General features: G+C 44.4%; 1 protein-coding gene across 1 annotated transcript in view; it reads right to left on the reverse strand.

The window, feature by feature from the left end:
- ADAM12 (ADAM metallopeptidase domain 12) overlaps window positions 1-21,627 on the reverse strand; it is a 376,200-nt gene that overhangs the window by 132,940 nt on the left and 221,633 nt on the right. Inside the window, exon 4 of the mRNA XM_074383072.1 lies at window positions 7,941-8,019. Coding sequence (XP_074239173.1) covers window positions 7,941-8,019 — 79 coding nt within the window. The remainder of the gene's footprint in view (window positions 1-7,940; window positions 8,020-21,627) is intronic.

Below are 21,627 nucleotides of genomic sequence, written 5' to 3' on the forward strand. Positions count from 1 at the left end.
ACTGTAATGAACTGTGGTTAACTTTTGATATTCATTTGCCCTGACCTGTCTAGTCCAAGCCGGAGGTAGAAGATACCAACCCTTTCTGACAATCGGTAGTTGCCATGGAAATGAATGGGATGTCACCAAACAACACCTTTTGCCAAAATATTAGATTCTATCATTACCTGATGGTTCACGGATCAGTTCAACTCAACTGGTCCCCTTTGACACTATCAAAGCAAATGCTCTCTACTTTTTCCAATGAGAAACATACACCATGAATGGAGCTTTTTTGGGTCCTGATCATTTCTAGGGGTAAGACATTTTCCAGTCCATGCACCTGGCTTCTGCTGCCATTGCTTCTCACCTGGGCTTCAGGCTCCTCCACAAGAGCCCTCTGCCTGATCCTGCCAGAGTTTCCCTCCCATTCCCTCTGACTACAACTTCATGCGGCAGCCAGTGGGTGCTTTTCAAAGCCCACACGTAGTCATGACACGCCTTGGGTAAGGGCTTTTAGTGGCCTCCTAATGTTCCTCTGTCACAACCAAGGCTATCACCATGGTCTTCAGATCCTATACGCTCTGACTTTCATCAGCTTCTAAACACTTCCTTGTGTCCCACCCCCTTCCCCCCAGGTAAAACTCAGCATCAGCCTGGAATGTTTCTGCTTCTCCTCTCCCCTGGTTCATGCCTCTTCAGCCTCCAGCTCTTAGTTCACACGTTCCTTTCCCCGTAAAGGCTTCCATGATCCCTCAGACCCGATTAGGGCCCAGTGGCCTTTCCTTTGGCGCACTTAGCCCAGATGTCAATTATGTTTGTGATTACCAGGATAAGGGCAGTCTTCTCCCTCCAGCCTCCCCCCACCCATGGTCCCCGTGTCTGTTTTTAATCCCTGCTATATTCTCAGTGTCAGCGAGCATGTGTACAGGTCATGATGCCTGCACAGTGCAGGTGATTGATATACGCATGTCACAGACACACGTATTTCCTCCAAAGCACTGACTGCATCCAGCCTTTCTGGGGGCCTCTGCCAACCTCTCCCAGAGCTGTCTTTTGGCAAGTAACAGTAGAAATGTCATGCAGATAGTCTCCTGCAGGCCTTATTAAAAGTAACAATATAAAATATAATCTTCCCTTAGATGTGGTCAGCAAAGGATAAAGCCACAAATATTTCATCCTCTCAGGACAGTCAAGAGAAAAGACGTGATTAACTCCGAAATTAAAGTCAGCCAGTCTTCTGAGTCAACCAGCTTACACCAATTGTGGAGACATGGAAAAAAAAAAAAAAAAAAAAAAGCTCTATACACTATGGCCAGCAAAAAGTGGTTCTTATTTTATATATAATTTTAAATTTAGGAAAATTCACTGTGTGCTGACTTTAGTGGATGAGGAGATGAGTCAGCAAATTTCTTTTTGTTTTCCAGCCTGATTCAATAAAAACAAAACCCTAAGAGCTGCATCTGGGTCCTCACCACGAAAAACAATACGAGGCCTCGGACTCTCCTTAAGGGGGTCTTGCTGGAAGGACCACTGTTCCGGGCTGTGGGTTTTACTCAGTGAACAAGATTGTTCACTCCCATCTGTCTTTACCGTAACAAGGCTGACTGCTTGGAAAGGCACTCAAAGGAATGGCGGAAGAAAACTCCTGGGTTAAAAGAAAAGTCACCATTTTTCTAATTATAAAAGCATCATGTGCTTGATGTTTCTGGAGGTTTGGGGGTGTCAATTAATGTATCTTTCAGTTGCTTCCCCTGGTGGGGATGTTTCAGAGTCAGATGAAGATCAAAATACAGCATCAGCTTAATCACTTCCAAAAAAGAGGCTTCTGGTATATTCTGGAGACGATACCAGTGCAGCCTCAGCAGTAGAGAGGCTTCCTGCAATTTTCAACCTCCATCCTCCCCACGCTCCAACCTGTTTCCCTTTCTTCCCAGCCAAAGCCTCAGGACCATCTTGGGAAAGATGAGGATGAGGAAGTCTGCTGCCTAGAGGACTCTCTGGAGGGAGGGACGGAAGGGCAAATCTCACCCACTACTGACCTCAAGGGCTGCCCAAGGCAGGGGCTGCAGCCACTCCCCAGTTAGCAGGGACCAGGGATTTTCAGGGCCTTCTCCTCCCACCCTCTTCCCTGTAAAGAGATAGTTCCATGGGGAGGGCTGGGGAAGAGGAGGGCAAGGGAGCATTCACCCTTTCACACACTCACCACTTGGAAAATGAGAAGAGGAAAAATGCGAGTCCCCGCTCCTGTGCACACAACAATCCAAGAACCCAGTAAAGTACAGAGTGTCCCACCACATGGACACAACCACTATCGACGTCCTGGAGCCCTTCCACGTGGGCTGTTTACTAAGATGCCTGGATATGTAGCCTTCAGCGTTTGCAATCCAAGTCCCAAACAGACCTGGTAGCTGTTGGACCTCTCTTTCTCTAGTCCTTTATTTTCTCTTCTTCTGGCTTACTGCACTTTTCCTCCCAAGTGAGAAGGAGAAAAAAATGCTGTGACAGTGAATAATGAATGTCAACTTGTTTGGGTTGAAGGATGCAAAGTATCATTACTGGGTGTGTCTGTGAGGGTGTTGCTAAAGGAGATTAACATTGGAGTCCGTGGGCTGGGGGAGGCAGACCCGCCCTCAGTCTGGGTGAGCACCATCTACCCTGCCGCCAGTGCAGCTAGGACCAAAGCAGGCAAGGGAATGTGGAAGGACTCCACTGGCTGAGTCTTCTGGCTTTCACCTTTCTCCCGTGCTGCACGCTTCCTGCCCTTGAACATCGGATTTCAAGATCTTCAGTTTTTGGGCTCTTGGACCTATACCAATGGTTTGCCACAGGCCCTCGGGCCTTCAGCCACAGACCGAAGGCTGCACCGTCGGCTTCCCTACTTTTGAGGTTCTGGGACTTGGACTGGCTTCCTTGCTCCCCAACTTGCAGACGGCCTATTGTGAGGCTTTACCTTGTAACTGTGTGAGTCAGTACTCCTTAATAAACTCCCTTTCATATACACATGTATCCTATTAGTTCTGTCCTTCTAAGGAACCCTGACTAATATAAATGCCTAAGATAATGAAAACTAGTAAGGGAGGCTGAAGCGGAAAGCATAAAACTATTCAAATAACTTTGAACGCATATTTTACATATTCTAGAGATGTCCGTATTAGACAAGCACCGTGCACCGTCACAGATCATGGACATTTGGAAGACTGGAGCCTACTGTTGTGATATTTCTAAGATCTCTCTTCTCTGTTTCTTTCTGAAATTACAATTTTCACTGTGGAGATAGCCTTAGTGCTGAGTCGAAAACATTGTGAATGAGATCTTACGGTGGGTAAAGGAGGAAAAAAATGTCAAATGTGAACTAACGGCCCCGCCTATCACTCACGTATGAGGTTGATCCACAGATCTTTACTTTACATCGCCATCTTTCTCTGTACTCTAGGTTCTTATAAATCCCTCGGCCTGCAGAACACCCTTACTTGGCTGTCCTATGACAAACTCAACACAGGCAAAGCAAGACGTGTCTTCTCTGCCTTCCAACCAGCAACTGCTCCTTAATGGTACCAGTGAGGAACAAATTGACCATCCAATGGCCTACGCAGAAGGGAAAGTCCCATTGATGACACCTCCCCCACCCGCTATCCCCTGATCCTGCTCCTTTGACCTCCCAAGAGCTCTTGACTCTGGCCAATTGCTGACCATTCCAAGGCCCATGTCTGTGGGCAAAATTTTCACCAACTACAGTGGGCTCATAGGAAATCTTCCTGTCTTCTGTCTACCAATATCCTACCAACCTTTCTTCCATTCTGTCATCAGAGACCCCTTCTAAATCACAGACCTGAACAGGCCATTCGGCTGCATGAGGACTTCCTATGGCTCCCAATTTTCAGCAGGTAAAGCTGAAACTCCTTAGTATTAAAAGGTTTCATCGCCATCTTGCTCTTCTTCTCTACCCACTTTTAAAGAACCAGATCAACGTCATTTCCTTAGTGACATGGCCTCCAAAGAATTAAAATCAGTCACAGTTAAAATATCACAAAGGCATGTGTGATATCTCTTATTATAGTGATTATATTAAAATGTATTTTTAAAATGCCTTTAAGATGTTCTGTGGCTTTCCAGTAGAATTTATATGCTGAAGAATATATTTTAGTCAGCCTGTCTTCCCATTGCCTAACAGTGTCTGCACACGGGAGATACTTAATAAGTGTTTGTTGAGTGAATAGATAAGTAATGAATTTTACACAGCATCACCTAAGACAATGCAGTGCTAGACGGATACTTTTATTAAAAACCTAGTATATGCCAAGATGCTATGTGAGGCTTTATGAGGGTATGAAAGGGAGAGATAGCATTCCCCACTCACAAAAGCTTTTATAATCGCTATAAGAAATAGTATAGATTATCATAGAAGAAATAATATCTGTTATAATACTGTTAATCTGAAGATATTAATGGATTGAATTACCTTAGTCGATATACTAATGCTGAACTATCCTTGCATTCCTCAGGGAAGTCAATCAGAAAGTATTTTTAAAATATGTACTGGATAGGGTTTGTAAAATTAATTTCTTTACATAGTTATATTTAAATTTTCCTCTTTCACCTTGAACCAGTGTTAACAATTTTACATTTTCCAAGAAAATGGTTAGCATTGTTCATAATATTCTTGTGATTAAAAAAAAAATCTCTGAATGACAATACTTAGATCTCTCTTTGCATTCTTAACATTATTTACTTGAGAATTCTTTCTTTCTTGATTAATTTTATAAAAGCATTGTCCATTTTGTGAATATTCTCAAAGTACCAGCTTTTGGTTTAATTCATTTTCTCTGTTAGTTTTTGGTTTGTTTGTTTGGTCTTCCTTTTCATTAATATCTGCTCATTTGAAAAATCTTCATTTCTGAGAGCAGTTTAAGTCTCCCACTCCGTGAATGTGTCCAGATATTTTCAGTGACTTGCTTTATAAATTATCAACTTTACATCTAGAGACTTTTCTTTTGAGGAAGAATTGCAAAATGCTATGTCAGTTCAGTATTGGAAGCTTTTTTGGTCAACTTACTAGGAACCAAACAAAGCTTTACCCCACAATCTTGAACACTTTTTTGTTTTGTTTTGGATTTTATGAAATCCTTTAATTAGGAGCTAGGCTAAAGCTTAGTTCTAGATGAATCTATAATTAGATTTAAAAGTTATATCTGGATGCTGTCATTCATTGCTTTATATATTTTGAGACAATTTTGCTGATAAATACAGTTTCAAAATTATTTTACCATTCTTTTAAATTGCTCTTTTTTTTTTTTGCCTTAAGGTCTATCTTCTCTGATGATACTGCTACAGCAGGTTTTCTGTGTTTTTTTTTGGATTAAGATTTGTCTACTATACCTTTTTCCATTCCTTTCCTTTGTTTTCACATTATTATATATTTTGGGTGTGAATCTTGTAAAAATGAGGTAGCTGGATCTTATTTTAAATTCTAAGCAGATTATCTGTTTTTATTTTCATAAAGAGATTCCATCTACTTACATATAAAGAGATTAATATGTTGGCTCATTTTTATCTTATTATTTTGTATTTTTCTATTCTGTAAATAGTTACACTTAAAATTGCAGGACACACTCTTATCAAAATCTAAAGTTAATCAGCATGCCTATTATTCTCTAGTACAATACATATTCTTAAAAAATTTTAAATCTATTAGCTCATTTTGTTTTAAACCACCCAAATCTGGTCACTGTTGTAACAGTTATTTTAAGCAGCTTATTTAAATTTATTCACATGCATGATTTTGCTTACTAGTGCCTTTGACTTCCTGTCCTTGCTGCTGGTAATCAGTTTCGTTCCTACTGAGCTATTCTTTGTTAATTACCCTTTGGCAGATACCTTTGTTAGAATCTGAGGGTAGTAAATTCTCTCATCTTTGTATGAAAATGTCTATTTCACTTTTATTCTTACAAAATAATTAATGAATCTAGGATTGAGACTGACAATAATTTCCCCTTAGCTCTCAAGTTTTATAATTGCAAAGTGACTAACGAAGAGTTTGTTGTTGGTTTAGGTGTCATTATTTTGTACAAATCTCTCTTTTTGCCTCAAGTGGTTTTAAGAGTTCATCTTTGGTGTTCTGCAGTTTCATCATAAGCTGCCCTGGAGTGTGTTGTACTTAGTTATTCTTCCTGCTTGCCTTGGTGGATTTTCTTCAAGGCTCAGGTCTTTCCTCAGTTCAGGGACAGGCTTGCCACACTGTTTAAACACTGCGTGCATCCTGTGTGTGTTTTTAAATTTTATGTATTTTCATTGCAGAATTTCTATTAGACCCATTCTGTTCTCTTTAAATTTCTTTTCTCTGATTTTTCTTTTATCTCGCATTCTTCGAGGTCCTGATTCTTGTTTCTCTTGTCTGCTTGATACTTGAATACAATGGCTTTTTGCATTATGTGGCTTATAATTTTGATTTGGGGCTCATCTTTACTATTTTTATTCCTTTTTCTTCCACGTGGGCATCTCCTGTTATTTGGGTTGTAGAACTATTCAGTTTTGGGTTGGGCTTCTGCCTGGGTCCATGGGAGTTTCACGGTTTTGAGGTCAACATCTTGACTGGGATTTCCATCCCCATGCTGGTATTAAAAATTTGGACACAGGCCCAGACTATTCCCAACATCCACACATAAGACTAAGTGGGGTTTCAGTGCCTTCATTTTTTATGAAATCTTCTTCCAATCCAGGACACCTGGCAGACAATTCTTCCCCCTAGTCCCGATCTCTGGATTGGAAGAGATCTTTTTGTCTCTTTCTCACAGAGAAAAGCAGCTCTCCTGGGAATCTGGCTTTCGTGGGATTCTCCGCTTCAGGCAGTTACTTCTCTTTTCTCAAACCCAAGCACAAGGCCCTCTTTCTGGGTCTTGAATAGCCCTGTGGGTCTTTGGAGAGCCCCTTGGTGAGCCACAACTTACCCGCCAGCGCTCAGAAGTAACATACCCTCTTTGTTTCTGCTTCTTGGGAATTTCGCTCTCTCTGTTTTGAGCTTGACCAGGCATTAGCAACAATTCCTAAATGTTTATATTTTATCCAGGATTTCCGTGTGTTTTCTTTGGGCTGGGAGAGCTACAGCAGCTCATTCTACCAAGTTCCTGGAAGGCTGCAGGTATCAGCTTGTAAGTGCCAAGTGTCAAACAAGTGATAAAAGAAAAGTGTTGGCGTCATGCAGAGAAGGAACGAATCACTGCAGACAATAATGGCTACTTGACAAGCTTCACTGATAAGGGCAAAGCCTGCCTGTAGCTCATCCTTTTTAAAATAAATACCCACGGCTCTTTAAAACAAGTAACCTTCCTCCTTCCCAGAGGGCAGGGACTCTGTCCTATTGTCTTTGAATCCCCATATTCACATATGGGACAGATCACAACGAGTGTACAGCAAACATTTGTTAAAGCAACAAATAAAGTGAGCATTTTGTACAGGACACAGCTAAAAGTTCAGATACCAGAAACGCGGCCTGAAAGATGATCAATGTCGTGTTACAGTAACTCCCATGATATAGAATCGTTTCTACATTGTGGATACATTCAGAGTGGGCTAAGCAGAATCAGTTTTCTTTTAAAGTTCTTTAAGGTACCTCAGAGTTTAATGTAGAAAAGTTCAGTCCAGGCATGGCTGCCTTCCAAGCCACCTCTAACTGGCTAGGTTTTCTAAAAAGGATTTGCTCAAATGAGCATCCATAGTCCTTGGAAGGTGGTTTCAAGGTCAGCCCTGCCATAATGCCATTCTGCAAGGGCTGTCGGTGCACATACCTGGTCAAGGCTGGTGTTTTTGGAATTACAGTGGAATGCCTACCACTAAGGGACACACAGGCGTGTCTTGGGGCCTATGTTAAGAATCTGGGCATATGATTTTGCTCCAAATAAAATGGCTACAAAGTTTAAGCACAGATCCAGTGGTGCAAGATTATGGCGATGTGCCGGAATTACCGTGTAATTTCGAGTGAGGGAGACATCAGTACCATCTTGCAGATAGTGGGTTTCTGTGAAGCTGCTGGCAATCAGGCCTCTGTGGAAAAATAAAAACACCATAAAAAGATGAGTGCAGAATTGTACTGTGTTGTGAATGTCTAAGCTTTCGGGTAGCAAGACTGTGACCTCTTTTTTTTTTTTTTTTTTTAAACAGATAATCCAAGGAGGCTCCTATTAGGACCTTCCTGGTTTAAGTTAGGTTCTCCAGGGAGAATTCAGAGGAGACTCAGACAACAGAGTCAGGTGTGCGTTCATGGAACAACCACCCACACAGTCAGTGTAGACCCGCCCTCTGTCCCTCCCTCCCACCTCATTCCTTCATACGTACACCTGGGCGCACACACTTTTGCACATGCACATGTGGGTACACACACACATACTCTTCCATGAATAGTACTGGCAGATTTCTAATTTGGGAAAATCTCCTGCCTGGAAGTCACAGGCCCTGCCAGCTGGAATCAATGGCTGAGCCACCTGCTGGGAAAATCATTCTGATCCAGGGCAGCGCCCCTCCCGCTCCCCCGCAGGTGAGAGAACCAGCTGACAATATTGAAATGTCACAGAAGAGATTAGAACAGCAATGAAATGTTAAAAGCAGCGATGTATGTATGAGGTGAGGAAAAATGATTTTGCACACCCTGAAATATTGTATTTCTAATATAAATGGAAAGGGGGAAGAAACCCCCTGTTTATCCTGACTATTAATAAAACTGTATGCCATCTACCAGAACTTCATTAAAGATTGCAAGGCATGGGTTACTTAGGTTTTAAATTATTTTCCAATGTTTTACATAACGCACACTATTTTATCCTGTTCAACACAACCACAGGAAGTATTTCCTGTGCAAATACCACTGCCAGGTGCTGACTGCCGGGATACAAAGAGAAGCAGGAACAGCCCCTGTCTTGATGACACCATGGGCTGGTAGGGTCATGGCTGACACAGAATCCAAGGTGAAGGGAGCAATCGCAGAATAGAAACAGAGTCCTTCTGAGGCAGGAGAATCGGGTCTGGAGGCAGGAACATAAGGCCGATTCATGCTGACTTCCTAGAAGTAAATCTAGCAGAAGCACTTCAGCTATGACAGGAAATATCCTCTCCATTTACTTAGGGCATACACCGAGTAAATGATCTTGTAACTTTACTTCACCCTCTTCATTGACATAGGGCGTACACCATGCAACCAATGGAAACCTCTAGAGGGTATTTAAATCCCAGTAAATTCTGCAACGAGGCTCTTGGGCACCTATGCTCAGGCCTGCTCTCACCCTGTGGAGTGTAATTTCATTTTCAATAAATCTCTGCTTTCGTTGCTTTGTTCTTTCCTTACTTTGTTTGTTCATTTCTTATAATTCTTTGTTCGAAACAGCAAGAACCTGGACACCCGAAACTCTTCTGGGGGCATGGATGTGCCGCAGGTGGGGAAGGCTTTGCAGAGGGAGCCGACAACTCCCGGGCTTTAGTGGATGGAGTGGGAGCCGGCCGGGCCCAGAAGCAGGTGGAAGGGGAAGGGAAATCCAGGCAGATAATGTCAAGGTCAAGGTCTGAAAGGTCTGCAGTCTGGGGAGCTGAGCTGGTGGAAGACAGAGTAAGGCTCTAAACAGAACCTGGGTTTTCTGCGTCTGGACAACGGGGAGTCAAGAGTCGAATTAAATACTGAACTTTGTGGATATAGAAGGTGCTGCCTGACCTCTCCCGTCTTCAGGGAACACGCTTCACTTTGTTTCTGTGGAGGGTTCCTCCACTCCTGATCCGGAGATGAACACGGGACCCAAGCTGAGTGCATCATGAATCTACCCTACAGCATGTTGAGCTGGGACATCTGGGGATGAGGGCTTTCTTCTTTGTTCTCAAGGCTCTAAGGATGTGGCCACAGAGTCTCCTCCACCCTTGTCCCTTACTTCAGGAGAATGCTGGTCAGAGAGAACATAGCTGTCACCCTCAGACAGGGACAAAAGGCAGGGAGAGGCAGATGGGCCCTTTGCCCCAGGGCCTGCTCTGCCTCTCCTCTTCCTCATAAGTTCCTCTCTTCTGCTTCCACTGCTTGGTGCTGGTTTTTGCAACCAGAGTCGTGCTCAGTACATCAGGGAAGGAAAAGAAGGGGCAATGATGCAAACGTCAGAGATGAGAAGCACTTTCCTTACACGGCCAGAGTTCCCCAGACTCCTCCCAGCCAAGTTCGGAACTGAGAGTCAGCTCCTTGTTTTACATGGATTGCAATATATTGAGGATATGCCTGGCTTAAATCAGTTAGACCCTGATGGCAGGTCTCTGTTGCAGTCTACTTAACAGCATGTGTTTGAGAGGGTGTGCGGCAAACATAAAACACAGACAGGCCCTCACACTCACTGGCAAAGGCACGTGGGTCTCCCAAGGGCCGCCTTCACTCTCCTCAGCAGTGCACCTGTCGTGCCAGAGAAGGTTGCCTTCCTTGGCAGCACCGGGCTCTCAGACCCCCATCTCCTAAGCTCACCTCCTCCGAGCTGCCGGAGGGGCTGCCTGGGCAGGCTCATTCACAGCGCACCCCAGCCCAGTCATACAGCCAGGAGCAAAGGAGGGAAAGTGGGCAGGGAGAGCAGGCAAGGCAGTGGGAGGGTGACAAGGCCCTGAAGAGAGGAGTCTGGAAAAGGGGAGCTCCTCATCTGCAGGTGGAGAGCCCCAGTGGGGCGGTGGAGGCTGGAGGCCTCGACAGTCGAGCTGCAGCAGGCGAGCCCAGAAGAAGGGCAAAGGCAAGGTGAATGAATCCTCCACAGCACAGTTCCAAAGGGAAGCAGAGAGCTGGGATGTGAAATCCAGAGACGGGGACTTGAGGGGAATAACTGGAGGGCTGCACTGAGAGGGGACGTAGGCAAAGCTGCAGAGGAACAGGCAGAAAGATGCAAAGAGCACAGGAGGATACCCACAACACGGGACGGTGTGTACAGTGCAGGGAAACGCATAGAGCACAGGGGGATGCAGGGTGCACAGAGCATGGGAGGGAGCATGGAGCACGGCGGACGCACGGAGCACGGGGGATGCACAGAGCACGAGGATGCACAGGGCATGGAGGATGCACAGGGCACGGGGGATGCACAGGGCACGGGGGATGCACAGAGCACGGGGGATGCACAGGGCACGGGGTATGCACAGAGTGAGAAGGATGCACAAGGCACAGGATGCACAGGGCACGGGGGATGCACAGGGCACAGGGGATGCACAGGGCACGGGGGATGCACAGAGCATGGGGGATGCACAGGGCACGGGGGATGCACAGGGCATGGAGGATGCACAGAGTGAGAAGGATGCACAGGGCACAGGATACACAGGGCACGGGGGATGCACAGGGCACGGGGGATGCACAGGGCACGGGGGATGCACAGAGTGAGAAGGATGCACAGGGCACGGGATGCACAGGGCACGGGGGATGCACAGAGTGAGAAGGATGCACAGGGCACGGGATGCACAGGGCACGGGGGATGCACAGGGCACGGGGGATGCACAGGGCACGGGGGATGCACAGGGCATGGAGGATGCACAGAGCAGGGAGGATGCACAGAGCATGGAGGATGCACCCAAGGATGCACACAGCCTATTCTCTCCTGAGCCAGAACCCATAGTGGCCACAATGGTCTTAAAAAAGGAACACACTTGGCGAGTTTCAAGATCACAGAGAAAGGAAAAGAATTTAATGTAGATTAAGTTATGTTAATTAATGATATCATTTACTATGTATTCATACTTCTATTTATCTCATACTTTATTAATAGTTTAGCAGTTCAGGTCTTAATGCTGAAATCTTATTTGAATGAACAAGGTATAGAAATACCTAATATTAAGGGGAGTGATGGCTGCAGACTTTTGTAGAACAAAGAGACACCATTCGAAGGCCTCTGACCAGGCCTAACTGAAAGCTGGTTTGGACAGATGGCCAAAGAGAAAAGTCGTTTTATGTATGAGAGAGATGGAAAATCCATCAGGAAAGCTGGGGATTAGAGAGAACCAGCTTTTGACAGACAACTGTCAGCAAACTGGAGGACAGAGTAATTTTAGGGTTAAACAGCAGTAAAATTAGAAGGTTTTGAAATGTGACTCAGAACAGTAATACAAAGCCCTGTGAATGTCCGTGCCTAAAACTGCCCACTGCTTCTCATTGTCACCCAAGTGTCATCTGAGCTAAATAGAATTACCACTAGAGTGATGCTTGGAGCTCTGGAGAGTTCTTAAGCACTGCGGTACGCTTCCTCCTGGTGAAAGAGGGTGGAACAGGGGCTTCTGCTTACAGCCCTGACTATGTCCCACTGCTGCCAAGGCACTAAATGATGTGTTCCTTTTTGAGTTTTTCTTATACGGTCTGGAAAAGAAATGATGATTGACAGATGAGACGTAGTCATACCACTTGTGTGTATTCTATCTTCTCGAGATATTTTGAAGACAAGAGAGGGGAAGGGGAGAAAGAAAGAGAGGAGCAGGAGGAAAGCCAGCAAAAATTCATGCTCAGCATACAACAGAGGCTTGCAAAACGCAGACGGTGGACGCTACCTGTGCTCACCCCAAAAATGGTAACTGAGGGGTAATACATTTGTTTAGGAGCTAGATTCAACCATCCCCTTTAAAACAGCAAGGGGTGTCCAACACAAACATTCAATGATCTGTCCATTTAAATAGCTAAATACCTAAATAGATGCCAACCCCTCAAAAAGCCAAACTGATGATCAGCTTTCTGCACTTCAGCCCAGTGCTATAAGCTGGGAAAAGCAGACCGCTTTCTCGGTTTCCTCTGTGGGGTTTGAATGAGAGATAGAGGGAAGGAATGTGACCTGAGGTCTGAGCTCCTTCCAGCTCTTCCTCCTGGGAATTGATGCTTCTGCAGCCCAGACTCCAGGTGTCATGCGCTCCACACCCTTGGTAATGAACCCACCCTGCAGGGCTCTGTGTGTCCCTGCTCCCTGCTCTGACTTCCTCAGGTCCTGCTTGGAGATCGTGCCGCCCTTCCTGCTAAAACTCTTTGATGCCTTTCTGCTGCCCCTGGGATGAAATGCCAGCGCCTCCCCATGGCCTTCAAGGTGCTCAAAACCTCATGCTACCCACCCTCCCACCACACTGTTTTTCCCTCTAGCTCATGCTACTCCTACCAACACTGGCCTCTGGTTGGTTCTAGAACATTCCAGACCCTCTCCCTCTGAGGGCCATTGCACCTGCTATGTCCTGGGTCTGGAACATGCTTTACATGGCTTTTCATGTAGCCAGCTCCCTTTCATCCTTCTGCTCTTGGTACAATGTTGTCTCCCCAGGGAGACCTCTGCTCTTGGTACAATGTTGTCTTGCTGTAGGTAAGAGATCAGAGGGTCCTTTCTTGATCTCTTACCTAAAGCGGCCCATCCCCACTATTAGCCCCCGTCAGTCCTCCTTTGGTTTTCTGTCTGGTATTCCTATTTTGTTTATGCATCTCTTATTTATCTCTACCTTCAAGAATGTGAGCCACAGGAAGGCTCCTTGGTCATCGCTGTGCTCCTCACCCCCAGCCCTGCGGAGAGCCTGCCCCTCCTCCTGATTGTAAGCATTAATAGCCGCTAAACACTTACTCTGAGCTAGGCACTGTGCAGAGCCCCTTATATCTCATTTAACCCACCGATTATCTAGCCCATGGATACTATTTTTAAATCCCTATTTAGAAGAGAAAACCAAGACACAGCAGGGTCAAGTGACCTGCCCAAGGCCATGCCATCCAGTGTCCAGGATGGTTTTGCTTTGGAACGTGTGCTCTTAACCGCTGTGTGGTGCTACCGGACCTCACAGGATGGTCAAGCAATATGGACGAAGTGCCTGCTGCAGGTGCTGTGCTAAGTACTGGATACATATGTGTTGAGCAGATGAATAAATGAATGAGTAAGTGAATTTGAGGAGCACACGGCAGGCACCGCCTCTTTTGCTTCAGGCTCTCTGCTCCTTCCTGGGTGATACGCAGCCCACATCTTTCTCCAGCACCATGACTTGCCAGGGAGCAGGGATGACACCGAGAAGCTGCTGGAGGGAGGTTTTCTAAGATGTGCGTCTAATTTAAAAGGGGCCAGGAGTCAAAGGCCCCTGGAGAGATCTAAGGGGCATGGATGGACAATGGCAGTATTGGAAATGTGACAGCGATGGCCCTGGAGCCTGCAGATTTCCCCAAAGAGAAAATCCAATTAGATGGGTCCTCTTATGTCAGCAAATGAAAACAGGAGGTGAATGCATAATTTCATGAGAACATTCTTTTTCTCTGCTTCTTAGATTAGCTGCTCTAACAAGGCACTCTGCTTCTCTCAATACCAGGAAATAAGATGCATTTTAACTGTGCCAGGAGTTGATTTTGCTGTTTGCCATTTGTTGTGCGATGATATGTGACAGCTAAATATTCTCTCATTTAACCAATATCTAGCGTGCTGCACAATGGGAGGCCCCACTGGTGAAGGACACAGACCCAGAGTGATCAGGGCTCCATGACAGAGACATGGCCAAAGCATCACAGGAGCCCCAGGAAAGGCTGCCAACCCAGAAGTCAGCCTGGGGAGGAGGTGCCCAAAGGAGCTGGGAAAGATGTGGAAAAATGAGCTGGGCTGGTGGGGAGAAGGTAAGGAGAGGAATGGGAAATTGGGGAGGAGAGCATTCCAGCGAGAGGTGACTGCATCCTCAAAGGCATGGGGGTGCAGAAACAGCAAGCCAGGGGCAACCGCTAAGACGAGGGGAAATGACAGGGTTACCACGTGGTCAGGGTACAGGGCTTGAGGGAGGGACACCCGCCGCTGCTGAGACAGGCAGGCTGGGAATGGAACCTACATGCTGCCCAATGCTGCTGACTTTATCCTGTGTCATGCAGAGCTGCCAGACAGGCCGTTCTCACACAGCTGAGACTTGGAAGGGAAAGACGAAAAAACAAGGTGCAGGAAGGTCAGTGAGGAGGCTGGTGCGAGCGTCCACACACAGCGGAGCGTCCACACAGGTTATTTTCTGCAGTATACATTTTAATTCGCTTTTCAGTTTTTAAAGTTTTTTTCTTAACTGGATCTCATTTGAAACAGGACATGACAGGTTGGGAAATTCCATCCCAGACATCACTGAGGACTCTTGGGCGATGTCAACGGAGATGGGTGACTCATAAAGGAGAGAAAAGAGACATGAGTTCAATCTTAACTCTGGATGTAGTTTGCATACTTGTCCCCGCTCAAATCTCACGTTGAATTGTAACCCCCAAAACTGGAGGTGGAGTCTGGTAGGAGGTGTTTGGATTGTAGGGGCGGATCCTTCATGGCTTGGTGCTGTCTTTGTGTGAGAGCGTTCTTGCAAGATCTGGTTATTTAAAAGTAGGCGGCACCTCCTCCTTCCACCTCTTCCTCTCACTTTCTCCCGCTTTCAGAGGAGGTATATGCTTCCGCTTCACCTTCCACCATGATTGCAAGCTTCCTGAGGCCTCTCCAAAAGCTGAGCAGATGCCGATGCCCTGCTTCTTGTAAAGCCTACAGAACCGTGAGCCAATTAAACCTCTTGTCTTTATAAATTATCGAATCTCAGGTATCTCTTCACAGCATGCAACAGTGGTCTAATACAGCCATGCTCAGTGCTGAGAGAGGTTCTTTGTTGGACATGTCATGGAAGCAGGTGATTCCAGGCGTCTATGGTTTAGAGACACAGAGTCCACCCTCATTTAGAGAGGACAAGTAGAGTCCCATCCTTTTTGGCTGAGTACTATATTTTCTGATTTCAGAATCTTAGGATATACTGGCTGAAAATGATTATTTAGGATTTGCATGAAAACGTTACCTTGTAGGTAAAATTCTTCCTGATAACATTTCTTGCATTTTTGAAATGATTTGAGTGTTGAATCCAAACATGAATGAGCTCCAAATTGCTTTCAAATCCATATTGAAATTATCCAACTTTAACTTTACCTTTATATAACTTAGTCACATAGTTTGAATGAAATGGATTTCATTCAGATGACATATGTTATACTCCCAAGGGTGGGACAGCCGAAAGCAGCCCGCTGACCCCAGGAGTGAATCAGCCTTTCTCCTGTGTTCTGCCAGGATTCTGTTACAAGACTCTCCCGATTCTGCCTTATTTCCTGTTTACTTTTCTCTCACATTGGGTTGAGCTAAAAAGCAGAAACAACACCTCTAAACTCAGCACAATGCCCAGCATACAAGAAGTGCTTCATAAATAAATGAATGAGAAACAATCATTATCATAGAAAAGTAACTCAATCTGAATAGAATGTATTGGAACAAATTGGATCAATTAAAAATAAAATAAACATGCTTCAAGTTGCTTTCACTGATGGTCCAAGGGGTGTGGGGTGGGGACAATCGCATTCATTCCCTCATTAATTTCAAGAATTCTGAATATTCTCCAGTCCTCCAGATCAACCCTGACAACATGTTATCCATTTCAGAACTGCTTGAAAGAGGGAAATGGGGAAAGACAAGTAAGGGATTGACATCAATTACTTAGAATATGAAAAAACTCATTGATGACATGTCAACTTTTTCCTATTATTTCTTTGAAGACTGTACATATGGTTTGAAGGTTTAATTATTCTGTACAGCACATTCATGCCAAAGTGTCACAAGACAGTTCTTGTTTGTCAATTAACACCAGCAGGCAGTACGGATACTCTTTGCAATTAAATCATAGCAGGCAACGTAGGCATCAGTGATTTCTTCTTCCTGGTATATCCATTTGGTATTCAAACAAAGTACCCAACCGAGTTTTCTGCTGAAGATTTACTTTATCATGTCATTATTCCACAAATTACAAAATCATTCATATATAAATTTGGGTAACGGATTTCTTTTATTAGAATGTGGAAATACAGCTACAAATGCTTTCGTATGTGGGACAAAGAGCCGGAAGCTTTAACAAAACATAGCATCCAATAAAGATTATAATTAAATATCACGATAAGGATTTTCCCAGTTACTAAAATGATATCCTTTAATGAAAACTGTCTATTCCTCAATCAGAGCTAAATAAATATAGAGAAAATATCCAGAGGGCAAACAGTATGCACCCAGACCAGACTGGAAACATTGCCTCCTCTGAAAACACTCACTTTGGTTTTCAGCAGAAACTCTAGACTGGCTGGAATCATGGAGCTCTTAATGCTGCTATCATGGGCTTTTCTGGACTATTTTATAAAGACATTAGAGAGTGGAAGGATTCTCTCTAAAACCAGTATACTGAGGTATAAAATAAGAGGAGAAAAATGAAAAAGAAGAAGACATCTGATATTTCTCACATCTCAACTTTGCTCAAACTTCTTTCAGAACTTTGTCTTTGCAAATATTTATGCTTCTTTTTTATGGTAAAAGTTATGACAGCCTGGCAAGTACTCATGGTCTGGGTTCTTGGCTTGGAGAGTGAAAGCAAAGCATTGCCACCACGACCCTCAGTGCCTTGCCCTCATCACCATGCCACCTTGCTTCTGCCCCTGATCATTGTCAGGCCTTGGGGCATTTGCTTTTTTTTTTTTTTTTTTGAGACTGAGTCTCTCTCTGTTGCCCAGGCTGGAATGCAGAGGTGTGATTTTGGCTCACTACAACCTCTGCCTCCCAAGCTCAAGCAATTCTCCTGCCTCAGCCTCTTGAGTAGCTGGGATTACAGGCACGCACTACCACAACTGGCTAATTTTTTGTAGTTTTAGTACAGATGGGGGTTTCACCATGTTGGCCAGGCTAGTATTGAACTCCTGACACCTGCCCCATCCTCCCAAAGTGCTGGGATTACAGGTGTGAGCCACCATGTCCAGCCAGGGCATTTGCTTTTGATAGGCACTTCCTTACTTAGAGACTCTGAAGGGTAAGGACTGTCATTGCCTGCCTGATAAGGAAGAGGAAACACTCAAAGAGGTTAATTGACTTGTCCAAAGCCATGCGGCTAAGCCCTGGAGACTAAACTTGACTCTATTTAGCTCTAAAGCCCACCTGTTCCTAACTGATGGTCAACACTGCCTTCAGAGGAAGCAGCACCAGCACACGGTTCTGACCATCTGAAAAATAAGCAGCAACAAACCAAATTCTGTATTTTTCTGAAATAATTTTTCCTCCATGTTGGAAGAGACACTTGAAAATGGTGCTATGCTATTTCTCTTCACATGCAATTCAATTTTGTTACAAAATCCAAATTATTTTTGGATATAATTTCAGTATTTTGGGATCCTAATTATTTAAAGCGTACATCTGTAAGAACAATGGAGCACTTATATTCCATTTTCTTTTGTTATTCTCCATTTACTAACATACTCAAAATGATCAAAACAACTTTTGTTTTATCCCCTGGAATAAAAAAAGCTTCTTTTGCCCAGCTCTTTCTCATTTATTTTCACAAACTGTAATAAATAAAACTGTTGATACAGCATTTTGGAAACTGTAGGGGACAACAAATTCTCCCGCAAAATAACTTCATAATATACGGCTTCCATTGTAAGCCACAAATACACAGAGTTTTGGGTCAAATCATGTGACACTCTGAGACATGCGGTTATGACTGTCTTTTGGGACTGTTCAGATGAGCCTATCTGTTCATGAACGAGGAGCTCACACACACCCCTTTGGAGTGTTGCAGACTCAGCAGAGGCCTCTATAAGAACATGAGGGCTGACTTGTCCACCAGCTGAAATGTGTGACCAGGTGAAACTGACGGGCTCCTCCTGCCTTTGCAGCTTCCCAGCTGGCATGACACTCAGTCTTAAGGCTTGGGCTCTTTCCTCCCCTTTTAAATGATCAGATAGAGTTTGCAAGTCTCGGATAAGGACTTACATACCGTTTCAGGCTGTTTTTAATGTGTCATGACTACCTTCCTAGTGTGAGATCTATCAACTTTCAGTAACACAATTTTAAGAAAAAAAAAAAAAAAATAGGGCCTCGGATACAGGGGAAAAGTTGTAAAACCGATAAACCATTACTTTCACTGATCACTGAAGCCCCACGCCCACTTCTCTCAGAATGAATCGCAAAGGTAGATTTAGCAGGTCAGCTTACGTTGCTTTCTGCAAACGTTTCTGCCAACACAGGTAAAACAGTCTTAAACTTTTACCTGCCAAACAGGTAAAACTCTTAAACTTCAGAATTTTCCTCCTTCCCTTAAAAAAGCAAGAGTTGGCTGTTAACAGCAGCAGCATCAGTCGCTAACATGCATTTGAGCTCTTCCTAAGCAAATACATTTCATATGTATGTTTAAATTTACCTTTTGCAACAATCTTGGCAGAAAGGTATTATTTGGAGATGAGACACTGGAGGCAAAGAGAGGTTTGGCAACACGGTGGGGGTCAAAGAGCTGGCACTGTGTCGGCATCTTGACTCCAGAGCTCTTATTGCTAGGCTTATATGACTGCTATTTCCCCCAAGTCTTACTTTTGCCTTTTCTGCCCGTATTCTTTTAAAGGGACAACTACACTTAATGTAGCAAGCTCTGTCTTTAAAAGCAATTATAAAGAATTTGGAGTGGGTTGGGTGAGTCTACATCCTACTTATTGCCATGGGTCAAAACTGAAAGGAACAACGAGAAACTGTATAAATCAGCGTTTTGTTTGCCTCTAGTCTAAAGAATTACCTTAGTCATTTTATGTGTATCAGTTGATACTACTCCATGAGTAAAGCTGTGTGAAATATTCATTCAATAATGCAAGTGAACAATCAAACCCATTTTGTTAGTGCCATATACTGCCTGCAAATAATCTATAGACCAGAAGCAAAGTGAACCTCTAATTCATTTTTTTTTTTTTTTTTTGAGATGGAGTTTCGCTCTTGTTGCCCAGGCTGGAGTGCAATGGAGCAATCTCAGCTCACCTCCACCTCCACCTCCTGGGTTCAAGCAATTCTCCTGCCTCAGCCTCCCGAGTAGCTGGGATTATAGGCATGCGCCATCACGCCTGCATAATTTTGTATTTTTAGTAGAGATGGGGTTTCTCCATGTTGATCAGGCTGGTCACAAACTTCTGACCTCAGGTGATCCGCCCACCTCAGCCTCCCAATGTGCTGGGATTGCAGGCGTGAGCCACCATGCCCGGCATAATTAATTTTCTAATTGCCCCTCTTCCCCTAGACTGCAAGTGGTTTTTATTAGCCACTGCTCATTAAGCATCCCCATGAATTCTACGATGTGGGAGAACATGTGACAACTGGTGATTCTTTAAATCTTTACAGTAACACTATGAAGTTGGTATATGGCCATTTTATAGATAGAAGAATTGAGGCTCAGAAGCGTTAAGAAATGTGTTCAAGGTCACACACTCTTAAAGTGGCAATGGGCTTGGATTGTCACATGCTAACTGATCTTACACCCAGCCCTTGGCCATATACATGTTGGATAGAAAAGCATACCTTTCTCCCCTCCTGACCCAGAAAATTCTTGGTTGATTATTTTAAGGAAGGCATTTACCTAACTGATTAACCCAATCTCATGTACGAAAAGATTCAAGCGGAGAGATCTAGCTTTTCAGCTAGGCTAATTGGTGGGTTTTCCTCACTCACTCCCGAGGCCAGCTCCTGACTCCGAAAGGCTTTCAGTCAGTATCTGCAGAATGTTTGGGCTGATACATTTTCCAGTAATAAAATGTGGACAAGAAGACAAATCTACCTTTAAAATGCATCTCTAGCGGCAGTATAGCAACAAAGAGTGCTAAAGAACTCAACAAAGAGTGGTAAAGAACAAATCTCATTTTGCCATTTTCTTCTTTCATGACCTTGAACATGAAATCCAATCTCATGCTGGAGTTTCCTCACCTAAAATGGGAATGATAGGGCCTACCTCACAGCACTGCTATGTGGGAAGTTAATATACGTTTTTTTTTGTTTGTTTGTTTTTGTTTTTGTTTTTTTTGTTTTTTTGAGACAGAGTCTCACTCTGTCAGCAGGTGCCAGGCTGGAGTGCAGTGGCGTGACCTCGGCTCACTGCAACCTCCGCCTCCTGGGTTCAAGCAATTCTCCTGCCTCAGCCTCCCGAATAGCTGAGACCATAGGCACGCACCACCACATCCAGCTAATATTTTTGTATTTTTAGTAGATACCGGGTTTCACCATGTTGGCCAGGATGGTCTCGATCTCTTGACCTCGTGATCCACCTGCCTCAGCCTCCCAAAGTGCTGGGATTACAGGCGTGAGCCACCGCGCCCGGCTAATATATGTTATAGATGATAAACATGCTGAACCAACATCATGTACTCAGTAAACGGAAGCAATTATTATTATTAAGAAGCCCATCAGCTTCCATTCATCTTGCCTACCATTCCCTTTACCTAACTTTCCGTAATAGATTCACCAGACTCCAGTTTTCACTCTTGAAACATTTAGGTCTGTTTTTCATACAACAGCCAGCGTGAAGTTTTTAAAAGTCAAACTGGATCACGTCACTTCTCCACTTAAAACACTGCATTGCTTCTTACAGAACCAAGAGTAGAATTCAAATTCTTTAGTGCAGGGCCAGACGCGGTGACTCATGCCTGTAATCCCAGCACTTTGAGAGGCTGAGGCAGGTGGATCACTTGAGGTCAGGAGTTCAAGACCAGCCTGGCCAACATAGTGAAACCCCATCTCTACTAAAAATACAAAAATTACCCAGGTGTGGTGGCATGTGCCTGTAATCCCAGCTATTCTGGAGGCTGAGACAGGAGAATTGCTTGAACCCGAGAGGCAG

The sequence above is a fragment of the Saimiri boliviensis genome, chromosome 12 (genome assembly GCF_048565385.1).
Source record: "Saimiri boliviensis isolate mSaiBol1 chromosome 12, mSaiBol1.pri, whole genome shotgun sequence".
Taxonomy (NCBI): Eukaryota; Metazoa; Chordata; class Mammalia; order Primates; family Cebidae; genus Saimiri; species Saimiri boliviensis.